Consider the following 14,702-nt stretch of genomic DNA (forward strand, 5'->3'; position numbering starts at 1 on the left):
ACCAGCGGGAGGGGGCGGCGGCGGGTGCTCGGCGCTGTACGGGCGTGCTGGGTTGTACGAGGCTGTGCAGGGAGGCGGAGAATCGTTTAAAAGATTAAATTAGTTGAATTAATAAACACGCAGGGGCATGGTCGGGGTGCCGAGAGGGAACCGGGGGGCTGCTGGTGCGGAAAGCCAGGCGGATGCTCGGCTTTCCGCGCCAGCAGCCCCCCGGTTCCCTCTCGGCACCCCGATTGTGCGTCGCCATTCGGGCCGGAGGGTGTTTCAGGCTTTCCAAAAGAGAATTCACCATGCCAAACTTCACAGCAGCCAGGGGGGGAAAGTCCTCGCTACGCTTTGGGCGTGCGCAGCCAGGAAAAGAAGTGAGATGCTAAGGTGGAGTTAAAGAAAACATGCAAAATCTGGGTCCTGAGGAATAAAAACCCAAGTTTGCCAGAGTCTGGCTCTTAAAAAGCCAAATACTGATTTGGAGAATGGCTTTCTAAGAAAGGGGATGGTGATCTTGGGAAGGACATATATAAACAGGAGACATTGCTTCAGAAATTAAGATTAATGAGGAATGAACTGAAACGACGGCAAAAGCAACGTTGATTATTTCATCTGATTTTTTTTTAGCAGTCATGCGTCTTGTTTCAGGTCAAGCTACCTTCTTGCAAGAGCTGGAGACGGAAAGTTAATAGTTGCACGCGTTCTGAGGAGCGACAGTCTGCGTGTGCATCAGCTGGGGAAACGGTGAGCGCTGCCAGGTTTTACCCTATTTTTTTTTTTTTAAAGGCAGTCGAGAGCATTCTCTGATTTCAGCTGAAGGGATTGAGTAGATTTGCAAACAAGTTGGGCTGTTTCTTTCCCCCCCCCGGGCGTAGCAGCAGGAGGCAAATCCCACTGCTACAGCCCAACATAAGTTTCCGCAAAACAAGCGGTGACTAGAATGGTTAATTAAAAAAAGGGGTTGAGCTCGCTCTCCGTCTTTCGGTTTCTCCTTGAAAAACTTCATCTCCTCCAGCCGCGAGGTCTTCTCCCGCGCCATTAGCCTTCCTCTGTCTGCGACAACCTGGGACCTCTCACAAAGGCTGCCTTTGCAGTGCGCCGTCAGGATTAGGGCAGATCCCAAACAATGCATAGAGCCTCTTAGTGCCTTTACGTTCCTCAGAGACTGAAGGATTCTCATAAATGGAAAATGGCATTAATTGAGAGAGAGTGACAAGCTCACATGTCTGTCTGCCTGCTGACAGATCTGTGCTGTTGCTTTGAAAAAACTTTGAAGCTGGGGTGGGGAAAAGATATCGGACTCTCAACCCTTTGCTCACTGCACTCGACTGGATGAGATCCCAGCTGCTTCAAACGCTTTCCCCACTTTGCAAAATCAAAGGGGGTGGGGGAAGGTGTGTTTCTTCTGATTCTTCCCATGTAGATGAGACCTCATGGGTCTCTTGTTCGACCTGAGCCAGCAGCCAGCGACTGGGGTCTTGTCCGGAGAAGGAGCTGGTGTCAGGGGAGCGTTTCTGCCACGTAGCTGTTCATGGCGAGCGGATGCGGGTCCAAGCACCAGGAACTGGGCAATGGGAGCCGCATCCTTTGCTCACTGCTGGGGACCTCCCACCACCCTTGGAGCAAAGCCTCTATTTCTTGTGCTTCTCACTTTTTTCCTGCACGTTCCTCTCCTCACGCAAATGCTTCTCAGGGCGAAGGGCTCCCATGCTGGAGCACCCCTCCATCTGCCAGGCAGTGGTGTGTTCAGCCGGTGCATGCACAACACTGTAGACAAACAGCAAAGTTGATGCCGTTTCAGCAGGTCTAGCCTAGTTTGTAATGCACTGACGTGAAGGAGGCCTGTCTTTGCGTAACCCCTCCATTTGCACCAGCGTGGGTGGGCAGACGCAGCTCTGGTGCTGGCGCTCCTCTCCACCTCCACCCATCACACCTGAAGGGAAACGCTTGGCCCTTCCAAGCAGCCTAACCCCGCGACACGGCGGCGGGGAGCGGATGGGGGTGTACGGGGCCTTCCCGGCTTGGCAGGGCTGGCAGGGCCTCCGCGTCCTGGGAAGGCTGTGCGTGGCGGAGGGTCAGCAGTAACCCAGCCTGGGGTGGGCTTCCAGCGATAGCTCACACCTCTCCCCGGGGATATTTTTCCCTTCTGGAAAGGGGAAAAATAATAATAATAAAAAAAACTTAAAAACGAGGGGGAAAAAACCCAAAACACCGCCCGCCCGTCTCCATGGTAACGGGGGCGCCGCAGCGCCTCGCGTTGCCACGGCAACGGTCCAGGCCTTCCGGCGGCGGCCGGAAGCGGGGCGGCGCGCGGCAGCATGGCGGCGGGGTGGGGGCGCCCGCCGGCCGCCGCCGCCCTGACGCTGTTGCTGTCGGTCGGCGCCTCCGCGCCCGGGCTGCTGCGGGGAGCGCCCGCTGCCCGCTCCGCCGCCTCGCTGCGGCCCGCCGCCCTGCGCGCGGGGGAAGGTGAGCGGGGACCGCCGCGGTGGAGCAGCCGCTGCCGCCTTGGCCCCTCCGCCTCCCCGGCCCCTTGCCCCCCCGTTCCAGGCTTTCCCCAAATCCCCCACCAGCCTTTGCTTCCTTCATCTCCGGGCCTTCCCCGTCTCCTGCCCTGACCCCCTCGGTCGCCCCCCCTCAGCCCCCATTTCTGGGTACTTTCTCAAGTCCCTCACCGAGTCTGCTGCTCCCTCCATGGCCTGCTTCTCCAGGCCTTCCCCATGACCCGCACTTTGCCTCTTGCTCCCTGCTCTCTAGGCACTTCCGTGGCCTGCTGGGCATCTGTCTCAGCCCTGCTATATCAAGCTGCTCCCCCCTTGGCCACCATCTCTGGCCCTTGACACTTTGCAGAGTGGGGGTATGCTGCTAGGAGCTTGGGGGATTTGCTTTCCTTGGTCCCTGTGGTATTCACCGAATTATTTTTATCACACTCTTAATTACCATGTTTCTGCTCATCAGCGTGCAGTGATTTCTTTTAGCAGTCCAGTGCTCTGAGCTGATGGGTGGATTCAGCCGTCTCATGTGTCTCTAGGGGGACAGTCAGGTTGCACAGGGTTGCACTCTCAGCTGCTGTGTTTCTTGCTGTAGGTCTGAGGTTGATGGGAGGGAGGTGGAGAGCTCTTGGCCTCAGTCCTCACTGGGTGCTCAGGAGAACGGCTAACCGGAGGGCCTGGGAGCACTTCTGAGGTCTGATAACCTCTAGGCATTTTTTGTGAGAAAAATCAGCCTTCTAGCAGTTTAAGAAGTGTTTATCTTTTGAGCAAAATCATGGTTACTGTAACAGTCATTTTTATGTCTCTTGCCTTCTCTTTTAATGAGACTGAAATTTACTACGCATACTGTTGCTTTTTTCCAGGCAGCTTCCCAGGAAGCAGTAAGAGTCAGTCCATATGTCTGCGATACTTACTCTATTTGGTTATTTACGCCTGGTTTTAAAGGCCTCAAGTTCTTTCTCTTCTACACCATGTAGACCTGAAAGTTGTTAATTAATCCTTAGGCTCACTCTCCCTCTGCTCAAGCATGTCATTATAGTGGTTTAAAATAAATTCATTGCTGCCTCTGCCTTTCTAACATGTTGGTGTGCTCAGTTCACAGGTTAGTTACCTACATCTTTGTCTACGAAGACCTGACATCCTTGACCTGTGGTGCCATTATCATCTGGTATTTTGCCGGCAGCTTTGAGAAGAACGTCGGCACTGTGAAGTACTGCTTCCTCACCATCGCGTTTGCCGTCCTCTCCGCCCTCCTGTACCTCTTACTTGAGACCGTTGTCTCCAGGGTGTCAAAGGTGGAAGATGCCAAAGGATTCATGCCAGTAGCTTTTGCTACGCTGGGTGTGTCCACCACCCGCTCGCGGATGAAGAGGACGCTGGTTTTTGGGGTTAGAGTTCCAGTGGTGCTGGTGCCGTGGTTTATGCTCTGCATAGCATGGTTTATTCCCCGCTCTTCTCTCTTGAGTAACCTGTGTGGGCTTCTAGTTGGGGAAGCCTGTATCCTTTCCAAGTGCGAAGCCCTGAAGCAGAGTGGGGTCGCTGGTTCACGAGGGGGAGGACGTGCTGCGGTTCTTGTTCCCAAGATTCACTGGCTTTATGGTGTTTCCTGGGCTCTTGCTCTGCATTAAACTCTCACTGGCTTTGTCGGTCCTCATCACACCCAGTTCTGCATTTGTTTTTCACCTCACCCTTCCACTTCCCCTGTGGCTTTAGTGCACGCAGAGAACATGGAGCTGAGAAGGGTGATGGTCTGTGATGATGGCGCTGGGTAGAACTGGGAGAATTCTCCAGGGAAAGTGGTTTGTGGCCAGAGGGGGATTGTGCGTGGCTGTGTTAGAAATGAGAGTGTTTTGTCTGCAGTTCTCCTTAACGTGCTGCTAACTTAGATGGTCTTGGCTACTGTTTCTGCTTGGATTTTCCGGAGTCGGTGGGCTCTAAGCTGGACCGGGTGCTCCCTTTCAGTCTGCTAAAGAGGATACCAGGGCTGAAATATATCCCGGGGTCCTTAGCAGAGAGAAGAGCCTTCGAAAGCAGCAAGTAAGTACAGGAGTTCCTGCGAAAGATCTTATGATCTAGGGGAATTTGGAGGCATAAGTGGAGGCATTAAATTGCCTTTAAAAGCTGTATTGTCCTTGTGGTGTTCATATCCTGGATGTTAAGGGGAACATACTGACCCATTGATGTTACATTGGTGACATTACTGTGACTAATACGTTATCACACATTAACTCAACCAGGTCTTTCAGGGAAAGCTGAATTGAGGTGAAAGATCTCTCATTTGCTGCAAGGGCAGTGTGTACACATGCGAAGGTATTGCAGCTCGGCTGACATGAAGGCTAAGTCGTGCAGTTCTGCCCTAACATTAGGACTTCTGGCCTTTGTTCCTGGCTGTATTGCTCCCCAGGGCGTGATCTTTATCTTTCTTTGCTCCACCTTGCCTCCCAGGAATGCTGTGAAGTGAGTCGTGTCCAAATCTATGTAGGCGCAGAGCATTATAAATTAAAGATGTCACTTACGAAGTTCAATGTAGACCTTTCAATGGGTGTTTTCAGTGTCAAGGCAAGATTGCTTTACCGAAAAGAAGCCTCGGGACCTGTGGCTGACGTTCAGGAATGGTTTTAAGTTTGTGTATATTACAAGCCATGAGAACTCACTTGTATTCTAAAAAGCTTGGAAATCTAGGTCAAATTTTTCCCTGTTCTAAGATGTCATTTCAGTTTCACAGAGGAAGGATGGTTTTCTATTAAGGGTTAAATTCTATGTATTGTTTAAGCCATCAGCTCGCTGTAAAGCGTTCTTTGAAGTGGAAGCATTCCCAAGTGTTTGCATCTGCCCTTACCCATGGGGAAACCATGAAAGAAAGCCTTGCCTGCAGCAGGAGTGTACCCCAGATCCATTAGGGCACTCGAACCTGTGAGTGCTCGCGGGGGAGGCCAGGCAGATCCAGCAGCGTTTGTGGTTTTACTCTCTTCCTTCTGTGCAAGTGCTGCTTTTGGGAGGAGGGACTGTCTTGCTGCATGCTGAGCCTGTGTCTGCATCAGTCTAATGCTTCTGCTAATAACTGTTGTGCACAGCGTCTCAGCTCTGTGTCTAAACCTGCTTTCTTTAGGTGAGATGGCATAAATAGGCTGTTCTGGCTCAAAGGTATTTACATGAACATTTGACTATCAAGCAGAGCGTGGGAAGGTGTTTCTAGGATGTTTCCATTTCTGCAGCTAAATTTGCATGTCTCTGTGTCTTAGACACAAGTTCTGTATGGGCTTCTGGGGCTTAATTTTTATTATTTTGATTCTTATACCCAAGTAAGAGCTCTTTATGGTTTGGGTTTTAGTTGTTTTGTTTTGTTTTGTTTTGTTTTTTTAAATTTTCGTAAGACTTCAAGCATCAACTTGCCACCAGACAGAAGACATTTCTAGGAGGTCCAGGCTTTGATATCATGTTTGTGTCTGCAAATAAAATAAAACAAAAACCAAAACCAAACCCACACCCCACATATAAAAAAAATCCAAGCCCAAAGACTCCAGCATGAGCCAGTCTCTTATTCTTGCTGGGAATCTGGCAGTCATGGTCTTCGTGAATATTGTCTTGATTCTCAGCACTCAGTGTTGTGCGTGGGCTGAGCAGTACTCCTGAAGTCCCAGAGGCTTTGGCTTCTAGGCAGATTGCCTCTCTCTTGATATGTTTCAGCGGGATGAGTCATGCCTTCTGTTGGCCAAGGCTGTTTCTAGACCTTGCTTCTGAATGATTAATTTTACTTGTAACTCCCTCCTCCTTCCCTTTTCGCTCTATGCGCTGGGCTCTTACTCGCACCAAAGGCCTTTATGGCTTCTTGATAAATAACATTTGGCAGCTATGACTTCTCCTGATTAATAACTTAGCAGATGTGTCGTTCAGTGGAAGGCAGGGAGGATGCGTACGGAAATCTTAGAGCACGTTGCAGTTTGGCTTGTGTATTCCCAGCACAAAGAGACTCGGGGCCAAGAACCGCGCTCGTTCAGTGGTTGTAGAATTGGTGTGGGTTGGGAGTGGGAACATCTGTCCTGGGAGGCCAGTAAGCCTATTTTTACTCAAGTGCTGCTTATAATAAGAGCTTCTCTTGCAGTGAATCTCTCTGATGGATTGCAGTGACCTTTCTGAGCATTGGTCAGGAGGAAATCTACCCCCAGGGCACTTCCAGCGCTAATTAGGCAATGCCAGTTCTGAACACAGTGTAACCTTCTGTTTTCTTCCTGCCCAGGATTAACCCCGCACCAGGCGCCTACCCCACCCAAAGCTACTACTGCTCTTCGCCTCCGGCTCTTCCTGCTTTCCAGATGCAGCACCCCAATGCTCAGAGCCAGGGGTTTCAACACAGCTGTGCTCCGGCATGCGGCCATGGTGTGGGACACGAGGGGTCTCAGCACGGCCATGCTGCAGGACTCAGCCTCCCTTCTTCCCCCTACCAAGCCAGAGGTGCCTTCGGAGGGTGTTACGTGCAGGCCCACGCTGGAGCCTCGCCTGGACAGTGCTGCCAGATGGGCAAGTTCTCCCCCCTGCAGCGCATGTGCCCGACTGATCCACAGACGCCCACAGGTGTGGGCCCCCTGCCTGGGGTTCAGCAAGCATCAGGGTATCCAGCAGCCACAGCGGCTCCTGTTTCAGCTGAATTTTCGAGAGTCCAGGTGTACTGATCCTCCAGAAAGCAGCAGGACTCTCATGCTGTGGCAGGACCATTGGGTGATGCAGCAGTGCGTTGCTGGCATCTTTGCTGGATCTGGGGTGACTAGTGGAATGGGTTGGTAGCTTCACTGTAGGCCATTCCCCTGCTCCCTGGCACAGGCTACTTTAATTATATTTCCTTTATAATTTTTTTTTTACTTTTTGATATTGCTGGGGGATGGGGACCATATCACCTCTGTGCGCTTCTCATCCTTTTGGAGTCTTTTTTTTTTTCATTGCTGTATTTAGCAGCTGCCTTTTTCCGCACTGCCAGTAGAGTTACAGTGCATCAGCTCCCCAACTCAAGCTAGGAACCTGATTGTCAAAACACTGGACTAATCTGAGGTTTAACCGGGCTGCAGCAATAAGGACATGTCCCATCTACACTGAGGCTTTTAGCCTCCTATCTTGTTTACAGGTGTAGCTAGGACCCAAAAGAAGTTGAAATCATGAAAGCCTTAGTTTATAACTTAATATTTGAGTGGAGGAGGACAGATCTGTTCTACCAGTGACTTCTCCACTAAGAATGTGCCTTGAAGGGGGCTTGTTAAACCAGGGCTGGGGCAAGAGGACAGAATACAGAACACGCTTTTTTGCCCCCCAAAACACAGCCCTAAAATGCTGAAGGTCCTTCTTAGCTGCACTTTGTGCGTGCATCAACATGTTGCCTTCATTATCTGATAGCACTGCACTAGCTCAGCCTGTGTTGCCAGCGCTTGTTGATAAGGCAACCTCAGATGCATATAGAGGAGTGGAAGACTCTTCCAATAAGGGATTTTGGCCATTTGTGGAGCAAATAAAGAAATAAATCCAAGGAGCTGGGAGGGACCTTAACAGTGGGTTAAAAGAATTAACTGGAATGTAGCAATTCCGTTGGGGGCGTTCACACTGATCAGCTTTAGATGTCTCACCCACCAATATTACCACAATCTCTCTCTGTTTTCTTCAGAGTTGGTGGAAAGGTGTGTGGGAGAGGGGATTTTTTTTCAGCAAGGGATTCAGAGCAGGATGTAGTGTTTGGTGCCTGTGGCAGTAACGAAGGAGTTTGGTCGAATTGATGGAACTTGAGCTTTATTTCCAGCTGTGTAGCTGCTTTACTGTGCCGTGCCCAGGAGGAATCAGCTGTCTCTGTGTCTGTAAATCAGCCAGGATCTCAACTATTGCCCTTGACTCTTTGCTTAGAGTTTTGTTGTGCTCCAAAAAAAAGTGCTATGTGAAGCACGAAGTGCCATTACTGCTCTTGGAGATGTTTTTGCAGTGCCTAACCTGTCCCCCAGAAACCGCCATAGCCTCGGGGCTCTTCCATGCTATCAGTGAGCCGGGGTCACAGGCAGCCTTGGCAGCTGCGTGCTCCAAAGCACGTACGTGCCTCTTTCTTTTTTCCCCTCTTCAGTGTCTGAAGAAGTCCTGTGTTGCCGTACAGCCTCTTACTTCTCCAGCAGCACTTCTGGGATGTTGGCCACAGTTACGTGTGGCTTCGCGGGGACCTGCTTTGGGGGAAGACCAAAGTGAATGCTGAGGACTTAGACCTCAGATGGACATTAGTAAGAAGCTCTGCTCGCAAAGGTGGGAGCTCCTGGGCAGGGGCTTTCTGCAGGAGGATGCAGCAATTTGGGAACCAGCCTGGGGTTGGTGGCCAGCTCCGTCTCATCCCTGATTGTTTCGCCCCTCCATGGGATCACAAATGGACTTGACTTCATGGTCCTGTTTTTCCTGCTGACAGCCATTGCATTGTTACATGTTTAGTGTGGAGCAAGAACAGGATAAGATGCTTGTTTGGAACTTAAAAGCATGCTTTTAATACCAGGAAAGAAATGCTAGAGATAACATTGAAATGTTGATACTCCACTCTCATTAGTGCCTTGATTTTCCTCCTTTTGAGATCCTTGCCTGTAAACCTAGGGATTCTATCACTCTTTTTTCCAGAAATGTGCAGAAGCGTGATGAGAACTGGTAGCAGTCGCAAATGCTGTATACCTCCAAATTGTAAACTTGAAACGCAATCTGAAAAACAAACTACTATGTCTCCGGGTTTGCTTTCAAGTGGGGAGCTGGAGCGTGCCCCTGCGGGTGTGCTGGGTGCGATGGGGACTGCGGGGCAGGCTGTGGGCGCCTGATGGGTGCTAGCTGCGTGTCAGGGTGGTGACGAAGGACACGCACTGGGGATGAGTGGTACTGCACATTGGAAAATGCTTGTGGGGCTGGGAACCGGTTATTTTTCCTTTCGACTCTTGCCAGTTGATCTGGTAAGAGATTCACTCTCCCCGCAGAACCGTCAAAGGGATGGCGTGTTTCCCGTGAGTAGTTTCATGGCTTTACAGTGGTAAAGGAAGCCCTGGCCTGTAAGAGTCACCATAGCGTCACTGCTGGCAGCAAGAACAGCCCCAAGCCTGGCTGACGTGGGGAACGGAGAGCAAACCCTCTTCCAGGAGGCGAGGTGGCCCCGGCAGCGGGGAGACATGCCCGTGTGCAAGGGAGCAGGTACCAACCACTAACCTTTCCGTGCTGGGACAAGGCAACTGCCACAGCCTTCCAGGTGAGCCCTGGGGATGGGATGTGGCGGGATGGGCACAAAACCACAGTTTGGGTTTTTTTTCCTTCTGCTCCCAGCTCTTTTGTGAGCTTCCTGGTGACCTTGGCAGATCACTTGGTCTCTACAGCTTCCACTGTGTCCCCAGGGCTGTTCCGTGTTCAGCTGCACGACTGCCACGGCACCCACTTGTCACTTGCAATGTGTTGTACCTGTGTTCAGTGGCCTTCAGACGGATGTTTGCAAGATTTTTTTTTTTTCTAGTGAAGTCTGTTCCCTGCCTTTCCTGAGGGCAGCCCTTTCACAGTGAAATGCTGTTGTATAAATCAGCTGAGGACCTTCTGCTTCTCCAGCAGTGGAGTCCAAGCAAGTCCCAGGTCCCCAGGGCTGGTGGCAAACCCGGAACTCCTCGCCCAGGGAAGGGAAATTGCTGGGAGAGAGGGAAGGGGTCGGGATGAGACATCTGCAAATGTGTCTGAAAGCTGAAAGGGAAATTAAATTTGTAAGAGAGGGAGGTGAAAATCATCAGCTTATTGGGCTTTGGCATCTGCCTAACTAAGCTCACAGCAATGTTACTGATCGCACGTTGCAGTACCAGGTCATTTCCTTGGAGGGGAGACAGAGAATTAAAGTTCCTGAAGCGGGGAGCGGGGGGAGGAAAAAAAATCAATAAACCCCCAGTTCAGCCTGGGATGGCTGCCTCTGGGGAACATGCTGTCCCTGAAGGTTTGTTATTTTGTGCCTCTGGTGCATTCCCAGTAAAACTGCCACTTCTTTCAATGTCAGGATTGCATCTGCCCTGCGGGCAGGGTGCACAGTGAGTCCAGAAGGAAACTTGGGTTGCCCCCGTGTCCTTGAGGTCACTGCAGAGTGACAAGAGTCTGGGCACAAGCGCTGGGAGCTAAGCTGGCTGTTCCCCTGTGCTCGGGGCAGTGATCCTGCTACGGGAAGGATGCTCTGGGGGAGCCCAGCTCCATCCCCTCTGCTCTTCTGCACCCACCATGGTGCACGAGAAAAGGAGCTGGGGTACATGCGGAAAACAGAACCGACTCGGACCTACATCACCACCCTGGCTGGCAGCAAGCGGCGTCCTGCGGCGTGGGGAGCCCTGGCAGGAGACAGCGATGTCGAAAGAAAACCAAGTCTGGGTGTCTTTGCTTTCCCGTTGCTCATTTGTTTGTGGCAAAGCACACACATGCGGTTATCCTGCTCTGGGGGCCAGGTTAACTGTGCCAGGGCACCGCCGAACTCCACCGCCATGGCTGTCCCACTGCGTCCCGGCTTGTTTGCCGGCACCATGGAGGCTTCGCGGCCAAAAGTTCAGCCTCAGCCTGTGCTGGGGACGGAGGAAAGCCAGAGAGGCGTGAGCTCGCACACGCCCAAGGCGGGTCGGAGAAATACGTGTGGAGGCAAAGCACCAACCGAACAGGTCCCTGTGGGCTGCCCGGGCTGGGCTTCCTCGTCGACCCGGGGGGTTTGGGCTGGGTGTGATGAGAGTCCAGCTCCTTCCCCGCTGGGAACAGAACGGGATGGGCTGTGCCGTAACGCCTGTCCCTGCTCCGGGCACCCAACGGGCCGGGGATGACCCCAAACCATGGACCGGCTCTGTCCTGCCATCCCCTTGGGGCTGGTGCAGGCGCGACCTGGCCGCTGCGATCTTTAACCCGTGGCCGTTCACCCCGCGGGGGACGGTCACGGACCGCAGTCACCCCGGGGAGCTTCCGCGGGGTCAATCCCAGAGCTGCTGTGGGCGGCACTGGTGCCCGGGTGTCCCTGCACCCCTGAGCCCTCTGCTCGGACGCCGTCATGAGGGGGTGTCCCTGCAGCCCCGGCATCGCTGCAAGGTCGGTGCTCCCTCCTCGCACCATTGGGTGCTTGCCGGCTTAGCCAGGGCAGACTTTGCACCTTCCCCAAGGTTCTTATTGACTCTGAAGCGGGCATCAACACAGCGATAGCAGCAGGACCATGACCTCAGACGTGCCACTGCCTGCCCGGCCGAGGGAGGGGAACCAGCCCGGGGGTGACCCCACGCATGATGCCGGGGGCCGGGGCCTGGCTGGGGGCTGCTCAGTGGGGATCGGGGCAAGCTGCGTTCCTGGCTTCGGCCGGGCTGGGCTTAGCAGAGTCGTGACCTGGCTTCAGACTAGATTTAGACTAGATAAAAGGAAGAAATTTTTTACGCTGAGGGCGGTGAGACACTGGAGCAGGTTGCCCAGAGAGGTGGTAGATGCCCCTGCACGCTCAGCGCACCCTGACCCCTGGTACCCCGACCGCTCCCTGATCCCCACCTTGACCTTTGACCCCAGCACCCCTCCCTGCCGCTAATCCCCTGCCCAGTGCTCCCTGTCCCTTTAAGACCCCGCTACGCCGGGCGCGGTGGGGCCGTACCAACCGCGCCGCCGCAGAGGGGGGGGATCTCCTCCAGCGGGCGCGCTCGCAGCCCATTGGCGGGCGGCGGGGGCGGAGCGTGTGCCCCCCCCTCCGCACCCCGTGTGTGCACCCGAGTGGTGCGATCCGCCCTACGTGCCGGCCGCGCCGGGGCTGCGGGGCGCCGCTGCCAGCGTCGGACGGGCCGGGCCGGGGCGGTGGGTGCCGCGGGCGGGCCGGGACCGCCGCTCCCCCGGGCCGGGGCGTGTGGGGCCGGGGATCGCGGGCGGGCGGCTTCTGAGGAAGCCGGGGCCCTGGGTCGGTCCCTTGTGCCGGAGGGGCCCGGGGTTCCCCTGTGGCTGAAGAGGCCCGGGGCTGGGGGTCCCCTGTGGCTGAGGAGGGAACCGGGGTCCCCTGTGGCTGAGGGGGGGACCGGGGTCCCCTATGGCTGAGGGGGGGCCGGGCTAGTACACCTGGGTCCTCTGTGATGGAGAGGGGAGGGCCGGCACCCCTGATGGGGGAGCTGGGATGAGTGGGCCCCCTGTTATTGGGAGGACTGGGATGACTAGGGTCGCCTGTATGGGGGGCTGGTGTCAGCGGTCCCCCTGTTATTTGGGGGGTGATTGATATGACTGGATCCCCTGTTATTTGGGGAGGACTGGGATAACCAGAGCCCCCTGGCTCTGTTACTGGGGGGTCTGGTGTGACTGGGCCCCCTGTTGTTTGGGGGGCGGGGGGTGCCCCATCAGACCTGGCTCCCCAGGGGCTGTGGGGCAGGGACTTCCCAGCACCCAGGCACCAGGGTCCCCGCCGTGGGGCTGAGGAGGGGGTGCGGGGCAGGGTAGGAGCCAGCGCTTGGGGCCCTGCTTGCCCCGCAGGCGGCTCCCTGCCGAGCCTCCCGGCAGGTCCTGGGCCGGCAGCCTGGCAGAGGGGTGCTGCAGGGTGACGTCCGCCCAGCCACAGTGTGCTGAAGGGTTGCTTGTGCTTACCCCATCCCAGGCTGTTGCTGGTTAAAAGCCTTCAATGAACTTCTTTTTCTGGCTCTTCTCTGCATCTTCTCTGCAGAAAGTTATTCCCAGCATCACCTTTCCTGCACGCTGGGCTGGTTTGCTGTCATTCCACCTCTTTCTCTTTATAAACTTTTGCGTGTTGGAAGACTGTTTATCCCTGTCTTTTTCTGATGGAATTGCTTTGGAGAGTGACTTTATCCACTTAGGGAATGTGCTTGTAGAAGGAAATAATGGAAAACCCCCTGTTTGGGAATCTTAAAGCTGGAGGGGGTGAAGACACCTGGATTGCAGTGCTGGGAGTTAGTCATCAGTGTGGAATGGATTCTTAGGAAGTCATCTTATTTGCAGGAATAAGCAGGGCTGGTGCAGCTTGGAGCGTGCTTTGGTCTGCCAGTGTTTAGGCCATGGGTTAGCTTTCAGGCTGTGAAAGAAATAGTAATGCTTGGTGGAATGCATATAGAGAAGAGGGGTCACAGGGTTTTCTGCCTAATCTGAATGAATTTGGAAAACTGAAATGGGTTTATACTTTTACAGCTCTTTTTAAAAAGCGGAAACATATATCCAGTTGAGAAGCTGGAAAAGTACAAGGAAGGATCAGTCTCTGTTTCTAAATTCTGAAAGTGAAACAGCGTTGGTGGGGACATCCCTCCTTTCATAAGGCTTTATGCTTCATGTGGTCCGTAGTGAGGAGCTGTGGGATTTAATTTTTTTGTTGTTGTTGTTAGCCAGCAGAGCTGTGCTTAGTGGGGTGCACTGATGCACGCATCCTTTTGCTAGATAGAACGGAATGTGCTTTCTTTCAGTATTTCTGTAGTTCTCTGAGAAATCCTGATGAGCTGTTGTGCACATGCAAAGCAAACTTGCAGATTAATCTGCTGCAGATGAGGAAATTGGTGTTTTGTTGGGGAAGGGCTGATGAGCCAGACCCCTCCTGGAGAACCTGACGTTGTCCCAGTGCAGCTCTTTGTTTTCCTTCAGATGCATCTTGTGATGGTTGGTTGCTCTGAAACAAGGTGTGCATGGCACAGTGTGTCTGGGTTCGGAGAGTCCTCCGTGTTGCATGTGGACATGATGGTGCATGAGAACTATATTTGCAGAACGCTTTCCCATAAAGTGGGTAGGAAGCAGGGAGGATACCAGCGCTACAGGAAAAAAGCCTGACACAACGGAGCGCTTTCTTTTAATCTAGTGTAAAAGCCTTGAAGAGGAAGGTGAAGAGTGGGCAGGAAGGAGGAGGTAGTGTCACACAGCTGGCTTAGCCCTCTGTTAATTAGTCCTGCTCTAATTGTGACAGGGTAAAACCTCTTGCTTTGTCATCACTTTGCAGTTGTCTCCTGTTCAGTCAATAATCTCTGGGGTGGTTCCTTCTGGGTAGCCAGGATTGAGCAAGTAAGTGCCTTCTGCAACTTTTATTTTGTTTATTCCAAAGCAGCTGGAGGAACTCGACGGGGCCATACAACCAAAACTCCTTGTCTTGTCTCGAGGGAGGCTCTCCCCGCTGCTCACCGCCCTTCGTGCTGGAGCTCACAGCCCCCATCAGCGCTTGCTTGCAGAGCCGTTGGTGCAAGGTAACCTCTTTTTTTTGAGCGTTGCAGGTTGTGGAGCATCTGTGGGCGCAGT

The 14,702-nt window shown here is 53.4% G+C and overlaps 2 protein-coding genes across 7 annotated transcripts in view; both read left to right on the forward strand.

Annotated features, from left to right (window-relative positions):
* The first annotated feature begins 248 nt into the window (after positions 1-248).
* RHBDD2 (rhomboid domain containing 2) lies at positions 249-9,194 on the forward strand. 6 transcript variants are annotated; one of them, XM_075168878.1, is made up of 6 exons: positions 249-375; positions 637-732; positions 3,580-3,974; positions 4,364-4,514; positions 6,715-7,049; positions 8,569-9,194. In XM_075168878.1, the coding sequence occupies exons 1-6, from the start codon at positions 368-370 to the stop codon at positions 8,685-8,687; spliced, it is 1,104 nt and encodes a 367-aa protein (XP_075024979.1). In that variant the 5' UTR covers positions 249-367; the 3' UTR covers positions 8,688-9,194. The 6 variants fall into 6 exon arrangements, with proteins under 6 accessions (XP_075024979.1, XP_075024974.1, XP_075024976.1 ...); XM_075168873.1 differs by lacking the exons at positions 249-375; positions 637-732 and adding an exon at positions 1,979-2,454; XM_075168875.1 differs by lacking the exons at positions 249-375; positions 637-732 and adding an exon at positions 1,979-2,454 and having other exon boundaries at positions 6,715-6,995.
* A 3,024-nt stretch (positions 9,195-12,218) lies between these two features.
* The window catches only part of POR (cytochrome p450 oxidoreductase), a 31,105-nt gene continuing 28,621 nt past the window's right edge, over positions 12,219-14,702 (forward strand). The window contains exons 1-2 of the mRNA XM_075168879.1: positions 12,219-12,290; positions 14,515-14,650. The gene's annotated coding sequence lies outside the window, so the exon portion shown is untranslated. The remainder of the gene's footprint in view (positions 12,291-14,514; positions 14,651-14,702) is intronic.

The sequence above is a fragment of the Calonectris borealis genome, chromosome 19, assembly GCF_964195595.1.
Source record: "Calonectris borealis chromosome 19, bCalBor7.hap1.2, whole genome shotgun sequence".
In the NCBI taxonomy this organism is placed as follows: domain Eukaryota; kingdom Metazoa; phylum Chordata; class Aves; order Procellariiformes; family Procellariidae; genus Calonectris; species Calonectris borealis.

Coding starts and splice junctions, on each gene's coding strand:
- RHBDD2 (XM_075168873.1), top strand. CDS start 2,216: ATGGTAACGGGGGCGCCGCAGCGCCTCGCGTTGCCACGGCAACGGTCC. Junction 2,455..3,579: donor CGCCCTGCGCGCGGGGGAAG/GTGAGCGGGGAC, acceptor CTCAGTTCACAG/GTTAGTTACCTACATCTTTG. Junction 3,975..4,363: donor GCTTCTAGTTGGGGAAGCCT/GTATCCTTTCCA, acceptor CTGCTAACTTAG/ATGGTCTTGGCTACTGTTTC.